At 39.4% G+C, this 14,912-nt stretch overlaps 1 protein-coding gene across 1 annotated transcript in view; it reads left to right on the top strand.

The window, feature by feature from the left end:
• Window positions 1–14,912, top strand: part of CPQ (carboxypeptidase Q) — a 283,185-nt gene that overhangs the window by 73,842 nt on the left and 194,431 nt on the right. The window contains exon 3 of the mRNA XM_014445945.1: window positions 5,534–5,741. Within this exon, the coding sequence (XP_014301431.1) occupies window positions 5,534–5,741 (208 nt within the window). The remainder of the gene's footprint in view (window positions 1–5,533; window positions 5,742–14,912) is intronic.

The following is a 14,912-nucleotide window of genomic DNA, read 5'->3' as shown; positions in this document are numbered from 1 at the left end:
CAAATTTTTTGTGGACATATATCTTTATTTCTCTTGAGTATATACCTAGAAGTAGAATTGCTGGGTTATATGGTACCTATACTATTATGTTTAACTTTTTAAGGAACTGTCAAAATTGTTTTTCAAAGTGGCTGCACCATTTTATATTTCCACATCTTTGCCAATGCTTGTTTTTATCTGTCTTTTTTATGATAGCCAGAGGATGTGAGGTGACATCTCATTGTGGTTTTGATTTGCATTTCCTTTATGGCTAATGATATTCAGCATCTTGTCATGTGGGTAATATCCATTTGTATATCTTATTTGGAGGAAACCTATTAAAATTCTTTACCCATTTTTAATTGGATTGCCTTTTTATTATTGAATTAAGAGCTCTTAGATACAAGTACCTTATCAGATACACAATTTACAAATATTTTCTCCCATTCTGTGGCTAGCCTTTTCACTTTTTAATGGTGTCATTTTAAAAAAATTTATTGATATTTAGAAAGAGAGAGAGAGCATTGATGTAAGAGAGAAACATCGATCAGTTGCCTCCTGTATGCACCCCAACTGGGCATATGCCATGACCAGAATCAAAGCTGACACCTTTTGGTGTATGGGATGGTACTCCAACCAACTGAACCACACTGGCCAAAGCTTGATGATGTCTTTTGAAATACAAAAGTTTATAATTTTGATGGTTCAGTTTATCTAATTTTTCTTTTGTTGCATAGGATTTTGGTGTTGTATATAAGAAGGAATTTCTCTACTCAAGTTCATCAAGTTTTGTAGTTTAATTCATATTTAGGTCTGACTCATTTTGCATTCATTTCTGGATATGTTTTAATATAGAGGTATACCTTCATTCTCTGTGGCTATCTGGTTGGCTCCAGATATAAGTTGAAAACATTTTTCTATTTCTATTGAATTGTATTAGCACCCTTGTTAAAATGAATTGACCATTCTTATAAAAGGTTTCTTTCTGGACTCAATTCTATTCTATTCTATTAATCTATATGTCATACCAATACCACACTCTCTTGATTACCAGAGATTTGTAGTAAGTTTTGAAATTTGGAAGTATGAGTCTGCCAACTTTGTTTTGATTGATTTTTGGGATGTTAAATCAATCTTGCATTTCCTGGATAAATCTCACTTCATCATGGTATGTAATCCTTTTCATATGTTTATATGTTGCTGGTATCAATTTTCTTATGTTTTGTTGAGGATTTTTTTTGTATTTATATTCATGAGATGTTGGATTATAGTTTTCTCTTCTTGTGATGTCTTTGGTTTTGATGACAGTAATACTGACCTTACAGAATGAGTTGGGAAGTGTTCCCTTGTTCTGCATTTTTTAGAACACTTTGTAAAGAATTGGTATTAATCTTTAATTGTATTTATTTTTATGGCTTTATTTATAATTTACCCTTTGCTATTAACTTGCAGGTGGATCATGAAGGTAGTATTTATGCTGATCTTTCTCTGTAGGGCAATTGACAGTGTATGTATAGGACTCCAAATAAAACTGTTGACTCTTCATTCTGCCTACTTCTAGTAAACAGGGCTAGATATTTCACCAATGGGAGAAATGCTCAATTGCAGAAACAATTATAAGGCTTTTATATCTTGAATTTGGAGCCATGGTTGGAAGATGCCTTTCAGTGCCATTTTTCTCATTGGAGCCATGGATGCATGCCCTGATCCCTGTCTACTCTTTAAGAACACTTACCTATAACATATCAGTACAGATTTATTTAGAAACATTATTTAAGGAGCCTACTCAGAAATGTTATAATGACCTCTTGAGTAAGAGAGTCTGAGCACAAGGAGAATTTCTTGAATCTTAGACATCACATGAGATATGATAAATATTTAGATGGTCTTCATCCATGTTTCATAATGCTTTTGGTCATTAATTACTTGACCATTTCAGTGGGGGGAAATTAGCCCTGAAGAAATAATAATGATAACATGTTTACTAAATAATCACTATGTGCCAAACCCTATTTTATTTATTTATTTATTAAAATGTTTTTTATTGATTTCAGAGAAAGGCATGGAGAGGGAAAAAGATAGAAACATCAATGATGAGAGAGATTAATCAATTGGCTGCCTCCTGCACAACTCCCACTTGGGATTGAGTCTGTAACCCGGGCATGTGTCTGACCATGAATTGAACTGTGACCTCCTGGTTCATGGGTTGACACTCAACCATTTAGCCACACAGGCTGGGCCAAACCCTGTTTTATTTTTTATTTTATTTATTTATTTATTTATTTTTATTGCTTAAAGCATTACAAAGGGTATTACATATGTGTCCTTTTTTCCCCCCACCCTTGACAATACCCCGGCTTCCCCTACCCCCCAGTGTCTTATGTCCATTGGTTATGCTCATATGCATGCATACAAGTCCTTCAGTTGATCTCTTACCCCCCTCTCTCCTGCCCCCCAACGCTCCCCGGCCTTCCCGCTGCAGTTTGAAAATCTGTGTGAGGCAGCTCTGCCTCTGTATCTATTATTGTTCAAAAGTTTATAATGGTCTCTATTATCCATGAATGAGTGAGATCATGTGGTATTTTTCCTTCATTGACTGGCTTATTTCACTTAGCATAATGCTCTCCAGCTCCATCCATGCCGTTGCAAATTGTAAGAGTTCCTTCTTTCTTACAGCAGCATAGTATTCCATCGTGTAGATGTACCACAGTTTTCTAATCCATTCATCTACTGATGGGCATTTAGGCTGTTTCCAGATCTTAGCTATGGTGAATTGTGCTGCTATGAACATATGGGTGCATATATCCTTTCTTATTGGTGTTTCTGGTTTCTTGGGATAAATTCCCAGAAGTGGGATCAGAAAAGGCATTCGACAGAATCCAACACCCATTTTTGATAAAAACTCTCAGCATGGTGGGAGTAGAAGGATCATACCTCAACATAATAAAAGCCATATATGACAGGCCCACAGCCAACATCATACTCAATGGACAAAAACTAACACCATTTCCCCTAAGAACAGGAACAAGACAAGGATGCCCACTCTCACCACTCCTGTTCAACATAGTCCTGGAAGTATTAGCCATTGCAATTAGACAAGAAGAAGAAATAAAAGGCATCCAAATTGGAAAAGAGGAAGTAAAACTGTCCTTATTTGCAGATGACATGATATTATACATACAAAACCCTAGAGACTCCATCAAAAAGCTACTAGACTTAATACATGAATTTGGCAATGTAGCAGGATACAAAATTAACCCCAAGAAATCTGAGGCATTTCTATACACCAATAGTGAACTTTCAGAAAGAGAGATTAGAAAAACAATCCCATTTACCATCGCACCAAAAAAATTAAGATACCTAGGAATAAACTTAACTAAAGAGGTTAAAGACCTCTACTCAGAAAACTACAGGACGTTGAAAAAAGAGATAGAGGAAGACATAAACAGATGGAAGAACATACCATGTTCTTGGATTGGTAGAATCAACATCATTAAAATGTCCATACTACCCAAAGCAATCTATACATTCAACGCACTTCCCATTAAAATACCAACGGCATACTTCACAGATCTAGAACGAACTCTCCAAAAATTCATCTGGAATAAAAAAAGACCCCGAATAGCTGCAGCAATCCTGAGAAAGAACAAAGTAGGCGGGATCTCAATACCAGATATCAAGCTGTATTACAAAGCCACTGTTCTCAAAACTGCCTGGTACTGGCACAAGAACAGACATATAGATCAATGGAATAGAATAGAGACCCCAGAAATCGGCCCGAACCAATATGCTCAATTAATATTTGGCAAACCCTGTTTAAAATTTTTTACATATACTATGTCTTTTATTCCTCATAGCAATCTAATAAGGTCAATACTAATATTCTTCTCTACTTTACAGATGGGGAAACTCAGAAACAGGGAGGTAATCTAAGTTGCTTGGTATTAGGCAGGTAAAGAAAGGTAGAGCCAGGGGTGATGTAGGTTATGTGACTGCATAGCCTGTCCTGAATCAGAAGTTATTGTACATCAGGCATATTCTAATTCTACAACAGGGATTCTGACTCTGAGCTTCTATATTACAAGTCTTGAGTTTAAAAGTCATTTGTCTTTCTTTTGATAAAGAATAACATGTTTAGTCAACATTTAAGGAGTATTTATAAAAGGTATACTCAGATGTTACTAAGGACTTAAGATTACACAGTCTTAATAGGGATAATGTAATGGACAAGTGATAAAATAAATATTTAACATTTATTGAGTGTTAACTATGTTCCTAAGTAAGTGATTAACTTGTGTAAATTAATTGAATGTGTAAAATACGTCTATGAAATAGGTATTATTATTATCACCTCCATTTATAGATGAAGCCACTAAAGCAAAGATAATTTACCCAAAGTCAATTAGCAATAAGTGGCAGAGCCCAGATTTGAATCCAGACAGTTTTGCTCCTGAGCCTATTCTTAATCATTTTGTTATGCAATTTCTCTAAGTAAGTAAACAGTCCCCTGACATATGGTCACTACAATATAGTAACACCAAGAAAACAATGATAATGAGTTGTTGTGTTTATGCATAAGAAAAGCTTTTCTGTAAACATGAGAGAATCTGAACCAAATATGAAGAGAAAAATAATTTTAAAAGGGAGCTGTTAGCTTGTGCTTTGACAGAGATGGGACTGGATGGTACGATGAGGTGTGCACTCAGAAGCTGTGCCTGCTTGGTCCTGAGGGAGTTGTGATCTGGGAGAGTAAAAATGGACAGGTTGGAAGAGCAATTTTAGAAAATGAGTTTATCAAACTTGATTAGCCCATTAGAGGTTGAATCAACAGTAGATTAATATAAACTTCATTTCCAACTGTTTCTAGTAATGTAAGAAGCATTTGGAAATTAGCAGGGAAAACTTGACCAGTTGCAGTAATGTTTATTCTTTAGTGCCAAAAGCATAATAGTTTTTTTGTATTTTTTTTTAAATAGCGGTACAATCAGGGACCTGGGTTTATTCAGCACTTTTCTTCATAGGAACACAAACGTTCCCCATTGTTCTACAGTTTTCTGCAAAGTGTTCTACGACCAATTCAAGGCTACAAATTTGGACCTCTGGATTTGGGAAGAGAATAGCCCCAGAGCCAGTCAGTGACCAGAGAGCTGGGCATCCCTGGACCAGTTTTCTTCCAGATGTGTGGGGTTCTGGTCTGCAGCCTCGATGGACTCCAGAGCTCCCTTTATCTCCTGGAGCGGTGTGTTCACTGCCTGGTCATGAAGGCAATCTTAACGTTCTTCCAAGTTTGAGGCAATTTGAAACTTTAGAGGATCATCCAAATTATCAAAATAAATCTCATGTAATATTTTCTATGAGATAATTTATTAAATTGAAGTTTCTAAAAGAAGCATTAAGTTTACATCAAAAGCAAATGAAACAATATTGCCCACTGGTCCTGTTCCTCATACGCAAACAAAGATCAGTGAAAGTCAAATGTCAAATGCAGTCACTTAAAACAATACTTGCGGTTTATTTCTGCTTCTAAGGTAACCTGGTGGCTTATTTTCTCAAGTCCTCACACAGGTATTCAGGAATACCAGGACGGTGTGCCACAGATCCCAACAGCCTGCATTACAGTGGAAGACGCAGAAATGATGTCAAGAATGGTTTCTCGTGGGAGCAAAATTGTCATTCAGCTGAAGATGGGGGCAAAGAACTATCCAGATGCTGATTCCTTCAACACTGTAGCAGAGATCATTGGTAGCAAGTATCCGGAGCAGGTGAGTGAAAGCGACAGTAGGTTGTCTGGGAATATGGAGTTATGGTCAAGAGATAACATGAGTCTGCAGAGATGGTTCTTCTGTACTTATTCACTGCAGATGCTTCATAGATATACATTTTCCCATCAAAAGTTTTACTACATTGACTGAAGAAAGGAAAGACTAATTGAAGAGTGGAATAGGATCCATGGTGTGGAAATTCAACCTCTGAATAGCTGAGGGAAATATTTGTGCATGTGTGTTGTGTTTATTTCATTTGAAGCTGGCTTGGCACGCAGTAGTTTCTTAACATATTTTCCTCCAGTAAAATGAAGAGAGGGAGAAAAGGAGAAAATGGTTGGAAAACTTTCTTTATCTCAATTCTCTTTAAATCTAGAAGTTTCCTGCCCATGAAAAACACTGATTGCCATTGGCATGTGGGACATCAGCCCTAAATACAGCCCTGTATGTCCAAAGCTGAACCCCTCAACTCCTTCATGCCAGACACCTCACCTTAGTTTCTGGCCTTTGTTAAAGGAACTAATTCCGTCTACCTCTCAGCACAGTTAGAAAACTTCAAGTTGTTTTTTATTCTCTCCTCTTTATCACTGTCCTGTAGCCATGTACTGCGTCCTATTTAGTCCACTTTCAGCATATTTTTAAAAAATCTGTTATTGCCTTGCCTTTACTGTCATTATTGTCTTAATTCAGACCCTTGATACTTCCCTCTTGATTTTTTTTCTGATCTCTTCCTTCTGTATTTTTTTGCAATGCAGCTCAGAGTGGTGGTGTTGCGTTTTTCTTTTTCAAATTAAGAATTTATTTTAATGTAAATCAAATTTTATTTATTTTTCCATGCAATAAACAGTATTTCAAAAAATGATTTTAAATATAATAATGTTACATGCACAGTCTCTATGCGGTCTCCACTTTCGGTTCTCGGGGGTCAGGGTTCTCTCCTGCGAGTTTCCTGTTGACTGTCCAGGACGTTTTTCTATATTTCAGTTGTAATACCGGTTTGTTCCTGGGAGCAGGTCCCTGCAGCATCCACTTACTCTCCCTCAGAGTGTTTTTTTATGACACTGACCTTCCCTGCTGTCAGGCCCCCTCTCCTTTGCCCTGTAAGACAAACGTTATGATAAAGATAAACTTTGGGGTGAGTGATCTGAGAAGCAAAAGAGATAAGGAGGGAGGAGAGTTAAATAGGAGGCGATTGTAGTTAAGAATAAATTATATAATATTGTTCATAATCGAATAGAACATGAGAATGGAGAAAGAGGGAAAGGAAATGTATGACGGAGATTCAAATGCCAGCTAAGAACTGTTCCTTCATTGGCTGATAAGGGAGTTCAACTTTCCTGAATTCTGGCAAACTTTTCTAAAATCATTCCACTATATTTTTTATTATCAGTAATGCTGACAGTGACACAAACGTTGATCTGATACATTAGGTTGACTCGCGTCTCTGACACATTCTCGCTACCTTACTTCACATTTTATTAAAGAATGGTGCTAAATAATGCTGAGATTACTTGCAGTGGAAATTATCTTTCAAAAAGAAGAGGTTCTATAGAAATTATCATTTCTCTGCCTGCAGGTTGAACATCCTGGTGACTTGAAGGTGGGCTAACAATCATGCAGTGGCTGATAGAAGCTATTCATTGCAAACACCTAGCACAACCCATTACATCTCATTATCATGCACAGCACCTTAATGAAAGGAAAGCAATTAGCACATAAAGAATCCTTTTGATGTGGCCCAACAACCATGGACCAGGTGTGATTTTCAGCTCTGGAAAAGTATCTATGTGATTGATGAAGCATGAACACATTTTAAAGCCACATTGCATAATCAAGCCATAAGCATGGACTGAATTAACCACAGGCTTTTACTTTAATTTTTTTATTGGTCTTAGAGAGAGGAAGAGAGGGGAGAGAGAGAGAGAGAGAGAGAGAGAGAGAGAGAGAGAGAGAGAGAGAGAAAGGAAGAGAGAGAGAGGGAGGAGAGAGAGGAGAGAGAAGAGAGAGAGAGAGAAATATCGATGTGAGAAACATTAACCGGTTACCTCTCACACGTGCCAGGGATTGAACCCGCAACCTGGGTATTGCTCTGACCGGGAATAGAACCCGTCACCTTTTGGTGTACGGGGTGACACTCTAACAAATTGAGCCACACTAGCCAGGGCAACCACAGGCTTTTAAAAATGCCAATAATACATAAACATTATTGGGTTTTATATGTGAAAATGGCAGAATAGGGATATTAACACACATTAATCCTACCCTTTTTCTAAAGCACCCACAGTGGCATGTTTGACTTTTCCAAGCCCCAAATTCTCTCTTCACTTGACCTCTTTATAAACTGCTCCTCTGTAATTTGGGCATGTTCTGGAGGGTTCAGCAGACCTTGAGCACTTTGACGCATGCATTCATTGGGGGAAACAGTCTTCTAGGGAGCTCTGACTTTAGGTGTCTACATTCCTTTCTCCCAGTTTAATTCTTGGGAAACCACAACTTTGAGGCCCATCTGCAGTTGAAAATGAGTCTGAGAGTGAGAATGAAAGCTCTTTGACTTCTGAGCTGATCCTCCTGGTGCTAAAATAGCAATATTTGTTCTATTCCCATTCATTAAGGAACTGATTTGCATTGGAAAATTCATAGGAAACTGGTTGTCTTTCAGCAATAGGTTTTATTTTTTATTAAATCAATGGAGTTTATCCTAACACTTAAAATAGTCTTAGACAGAGGCCGGGACAGAGAGATAAGGGGTCTTTGTAACCCAGTACCAATTCCCTGACCTTTAGGTGAGCAAACTGAATCCATGAGTGACTTGTCCCAGGGTCCAGGGGACACAAATTCCTGAGAGGAACAAATGTGGAATGGGACTCCAGATTTCCTGACTCCCACTTCTTTCTACCCTGAGGATGTCCCATTATGCCTGGGCACACCTTAGCTGGATAGTGTCTAAGCCTGAGAGAGGTTGATTCGGGATACAGGCAGGGCCATCTCTACTTACCAAGTCATTACATAGGAGAAACTGTGTCTTAGTTTCATGCTTTTTCCCCCCGACATCTCTTTTTTGGCACAGAGTTCTCATAAATATTGTCCTTTGTTGTGGCAGAGTTTCCTTATAGCTCTCATGAGGTTTATCACCTGGGAAACCCTCCTGTGCTGGGTCCATTCCTTCTTCGCATCTTCCCTCCATCAAGTCTTTCTCAGTTCTTACTCCTTTTTAGCTCCTCCTCTCTTTGGAAGAGGATCTGATGGGTGAAGCCTTCTGTGGTGTTGCGGACTCTTTATGATGCTCTATTCCCCTGCGTCCCGGTTCATATCCTTTCACTCTCACCAATCAGATAATCAGGTGGTTCTGTTTTAGCAAAGGACCACAGCCAAAACCAAAATCGACCTACTACCCATGACATCATTTAAAAACAAACAACCTTTTTATTTTGAAATAATTTTAGACTCACAAGAAAGTGCAAAATTTGTGTTGAGAATTTGGATGTACCCTTTGACCATCTTCCCCAATGATAACATCTTACTTAACTGTAATGTATTAACCAGAAGAGGAAACTGGTGAGAAGATACTCCTGAGAGCTGGGGCTGTCCTGCGGAGCCGGGGCTGCCCTGTCGGCATCCTCTGTGTAGCACCCGGTGTGGGGGACAGTGTCCTGACATTATCCCAAATGGTCCTTTCCTGCGTCTGATGCTTTCAGGGCATCCCATTCACACAAGAAACACAGAAGGAGGCTTGAACTCAAACTGATCTGGCAAAGAGGGCAGATGACCTGGAAGGAGGGGTTTCGTGCACCTGAGGGAGAGACTGTCTCCCAGTGTTGCCTTTAGGGACTGGCCTTTTTTTTCTTCTTCCTCGGTGATTTCCTATGCCTTATTCTGAGGCTTGCTTAGTAAATGCAATATTTAGAAATGTTAACATAGTCAAGTATTCTTATGAGGGAATTGTGTGGGAAAGAAAAATGTGTTAGATTTTCTCTCTTGGTTGATAGTATCCAAAGCCATTTTGATCGAGCCCTGATGAGTGGAATTGCTTTTTTATGCATGCCTTTTCCATACAGCAGTTATTTTTATGGATTCAGAAAACAATTTCAGTTTCATATGCCAGTATTATGTCAAATATGCTGCAGCACTGTGCAGGCTAGTGGGAGGCATTAAAGTGGAAGCTCTACTTTGTTAACTGAACAGGCCACTTTTTCTTTTATTCCTTTTTTTTTCCCAGTGTTGGTCAAGGTTTCTCAACATCATCATTATTGACATTTTGGGCCAAATACTTCTTTGCTGTGGGGATCTGTCCTGTGCATGGTAGAATATTAAGCACCTTCCTCCTCCATCCCCTATAGTTGTAACCAATGTCTCCAGACATTGGACAAAAGTCACCCCAGACTGAGAATCACTGATGCAGAGTAGTAGGAAGGACACTGGATGGGTTTTGCTAGGCTTGATTCTGGTTTTATTTTGTCACAAATAAGCTGAGTGATCTTGGGCCACTTAATCCTTCAGCTATAGAATGGGGGCCTTGTCTGTAAAATCTGGAAAGCCATAAAATTCTATTATTTATTTAAAAAAACTTAGAGATTATCATCAGACTGGTGGTACACACTGTAGACTGTTAGATAGCAACAAGACGTAGTGGGAGCCCTTTCATTATTTTACAAAGTAGGGGCAGTTGGTGGGTGTTTTTATTTTTTATATTCTGTATTCAAACACAGTTAGGAGCTTTCCTTCAAAAAAAGTAAAACAAACTCCTCTTTCATGGCAGTTCTTATTCTTTAATGTACTAGTGTGCACTGGGAATTTTTAAGAGGTAGTTTTACAATATTCCCCAAACTTTTTGAGAAATGGTTGGGTAGAGGCCTACAATCCATTGGGTAACTTATGCTTTGATTTTTTTTTAAATATACATTTTTTCAACTATTCATTAATTCAACACACACTTAATATCCGGTATGTCAGGCACAAGAATTGCAGCAATAGCCATGGGTTGTGGGCAGGATAGCACTGTGCTTAGTTAGAAACATAGCCTGTAGAATTCAAATCCCACCTTTATCATCTTGTTGGTAGACTATTTTTGCCTCTCTGACCCTCAATAATGGTTAGCCTTCTCTGGAGAGCTTATGCAAAAGCAAGGAGTTGAGAAATAGGAGAGGCACACCAGGAAGGAACACAGAGCATCTGGCAGGCCATGTGAAGGCCCGAGGTTTGTCCTGTTGACAGTAAGGAGTGACTGAAAGGTTTTAGCAGTAGATTTGCATTTTAGTTCACTCTGGCCACTGTGTACATTGAAGGGGCAAGGATTGAAATCCAGTTAGGAGAGAATAGGACTGGAACTGAGACAGTTGAAATAGTCAGGTGGAAAGCAGGAGAAGGACAGGAAATATTTAGGAAATAAAATTGGCAGGAGTTGTTAAAGTTGGCATATGGGGAGAAAAAAGAAGGATAAGTCAGTTTGAGTGAGTAGGAAAAATCATTCATTCATTCTATAGGAATTTATTGAGCTTCTGTTGTACATTAGGTATATCCAGCTGCCCTCCCAGCACTTGGGGGTTTGTGGTAGAGACAGGAAAGTAAATAACTGCAGTAGAGGATGGTAGTAGCATGGCAGTGACATGGCACAATGAGGACTCATTGCAGGGGGCCCAGCCTGGTCAAGAAGGCTAAGGAAGGTCCTCGCTGGTTTGCAGTGGATAGAGCGTCGGCCTGCTGACCAGAGGGTCCCAGGTTCGATTCTGGTCAAGGGCACATACCTTGGTTGCAGGCTCCTCCCCAGTCCAGGCCCTGGTGCAGGAGGCAACCAATTGATGTGTTTCTCTCACATTGATGTTTCGCTCTGTCTTTCCCACTCTCTCTAAAAATCAATGGAGAAATATCCTCGGGTGAGGATTAACACACACACACACACACACACACACACACACACCACCAACAACAAAAAAGAAGGCCAAGGAAGGAAGGCTTTCTGGAGAGATCCAACGTATTCCTCCAGCATGAGGAGTTAATCATGCTTAAAGGTTATGGGAATGGGGTTGGGATGGGAAATAATCCAAGCAGATGGAGTAGTATTTATGGAAGCCCAAAGAATAGCGTTATTTCTTTTTTAAGGAGTGTAATGTGACCTCCTATAATTTTTGAATCCATTGGATAATGAACCCTGTTTTCATGGAGTTTTGCTATAAAATAACCAAAAGAAAAAGACATGCCTTATTTCATGTATATGTATTTTTTAAAAATAAATGATTGAAAAGCTCAGCAATCCCTTTGGAAACAGTTTTAGCATTGATGTTGTCAAGACCCTGTTGAAGGAATAAACAAAACCTGATTGACCTGGTGGACGAACTCATTCCATGCATAATTGAATAGTTAGAGGCTGTGCAGCAAATGCGGCTTTGCTTTCATCTGAATATGTAGTCTGATGATTTGTAAAACCCTCTTAATGGGTACAGCAAGTTATTCTGCCTGGGTGGGAGCCTTTTTACTAACTTAAGCAGCTGTTTAAACTTTCATAAGCGAAGTAATTATTAAATCTTTCATGAACATGTTGGTTGGAACATTTGTTCACATCTTAACCTTGAGTTGGAAAGTTTTGGGGGGTGGGGTTAAAGAATTTTAAGCTGGCAAATTTTATTCTTTTTTTTTTCTTTCGTATTATAAACATTTTATGGCTTAGAGCAGCCAACCTAAATCATGGAAGGAAAAATACATGTGTGGTAAGCATGAGACATTTCATTGTTTATTTTTCAAATTTCTGAAATGTGCTCATAGCCGTGCATGCCTCTGAGCTCATAAAGACAGCAAATGGAAACAGCCCAAGTCAGACAGGCTGTGTTAGATAGATAGCCACCCAGGTAGGCGAGGCGAACCTTGGAGAGTTTACTCTATCCTGTGCTCTGTAAGTCCTCTTAGTGTGCCAAAAATGGGACTTGCAACCAGGAGGCTGCCATCTTTCATAGTTTTGAACATCTTTCCATATTAATAATGGAGCTGTTGCATGTGAATCATAACCATAAGATGAATGCTAATTGGCTTTTAAGGAGTCCTTACTATTTGACAGGCTGTATTCTAGATGCTTCTCATGCATTTCTCCTTTAATCTTGACTGTGACCTTGCCAAATAAGCAATGCTGTTATCCCCATGTTACAGATGAAGAAACTGAGGCTTTAGAGTGGTCACAAAGTTCACAAAGTTTCCGTGTGGCAAACCGAGGAGTTAAACTCAAGTGTGTCCTATCCCAGGACCTGTGCTCTTGAACAATTCATTACCCTGTACTTCTTAGTCCTTTTCTATTCTGGTTTGGGAAGCACTGCTACCTAAAGGGTTTCCTGTCTTACCCTAAATGAAAACCAGGACAACTGTCAGCATTGTAACCAACAGCAACAAAATTCCTACTACAGTGGGGCCTTGACTTACGAGTGTCCTGACTAATGAGTTTTTCGAGATACGAGCCCTCTCTCGGCCGATTTTTTGCTTTGAGTTGCGAGCTAAAATTCGGGTTACGAGCAAGCTTCAGATACCCCACGCTAGTTGGCGCAGCGAATGTCACAGTGAACGCCACAACATCAGCCCAGCATCACGTGTCTCACTCGTTCACAATTGATTTGACATACGAGTAATTTGAGTTATGAGCTCCGTCACAGAACGAATTAATCTCGTAAGTCAAGGCCCCACTGTATGCGTAGAACTCTATGTTACAAGCATGGGAAATACTCTGAGGCATGGAGGAGAGATTATAAAGGGGCCCTGGCCTGGCAGCTAAGCAAAGCAGGCAGTGAATTGCGGACATCAGACTCTACAGCACGGGGCCAGGGCCTGCAGCACTGCATCCTGGCTGGCCCAGCACTAACGTTATCATGTGGGACTTTACAGTGTACTGTGTACTCTGACCTGTATTATCCCATTGAATCCTAACAGCAGGGCTGATTATTATAATTGCTACTTTAAAGACGAGGAAGCTGAGCTTTAGAGTAAATGACTAAGTCAGACACACATCTAATAAGTAGAAGATAAGATTCCAAGTTTGATTCTTCTATAGCATGCTGTAGTCACAGCTCAGAGCCCTGCAGTTAATATAGCATAAAGTAAATGCTTAGGAATGCCCAAAAAACAACCTAAAAATCAAATTGTTTAAATAGATAATTACAATATAAGGCAATAAGAACTATCGTGGGGTTTTTAAAATATGCCCACAAAGCCTTTGATCTCCGTTTGAAAGTACATGTAGGCTGTACTTAGTGATTTACTTCTAATAAATAGAATGTGGCAGAAATGATGGTGTGTGATGTCTGAGACTGGAACATAAGCCGTGTAGCTTTCTCTTTGCTCTTTCTCTTGGATCACTCCCTCTGGGAGAAGCAAGCTGCCATGATGTGAGGATACTCAAGCAGCCCTATGGAGGGGTTCACGGGGTGAGGAACTGAGGCCTCTGGTATCAACCAGCACACATTAGCCAGCACGTGGAACCAACAGCTCCAGTCAGGTTTTCAGAGGACTGCAGCCCTAGCCCACATTTTGACCACAACCTTAGAAGAGACCTGAGCCAGAACCATCCAGCTAAGCTGCTCCCAAATTCTTGACCCGCACAAACTGTGTGAGATAATAAATATGTATTGTTTTGCACCGCTAAGTTTTGGGGTGAACTAATACAGCAATCAAGGAGCACAGATGCACAGTCAGGAATTATTGTATTTGAACTGTCAGCAAAGAAAGCTGGCTACTGAACGATGAGAGAGATGAATAGGAATTTAATAAGTAGACAACATTTATTAGGAGGTGCTCTGGGCAAAGAGAAAAGTGTGTGCAAAAGAGTAAAAAATTGTGCCACAGCAAGGCACATTTTATAAACTTCAAATAAAGGACAAGACAGAAAACGTATAACTCAAAAATCATAGCACTTGGGATATGAGAATCTCACTGAGAACTTACATTTTCTGATAAATGTAGCAACTAATGTTCCTAAGAGTGACTTATGTCTGCAAGACATTAAGTTCCATGTGGACTATTTAAGATGATAGGACATCAATTAAAACATTGAAATATTTACTTAAAAAAATTAAAACAAAAATCCTATATAATAAAAGCCCATGCCGTCGTGATGCCCTCACGTGGTGAAACCCTCACGCTGTAACAACCCATCACCAGGGGGCTGTGTGCGCAGCAGACGCATGCGGGTGGGCAGGGCTG

Source organism: Myotis lucifugus, unplaced genomic scaffold (genome assembly GCF_000147115.1).
Source record: "Myotis lucifugus unplaced genomic scaffold, Myoluc2.0 scaffold_489, whole genome shotgun sequence".
Classification (NCBI taxonomy): Eukaryota; Metazoa; Chordata; class Mammalia; order Chiroptera; family Vespertilionidae; genus Myotis; species Myotis lucifugus.
Note: the sequence above shows the minus strand (reverse complement) of the source record. Positions and strands in the feature narration are given on the sequence as shown.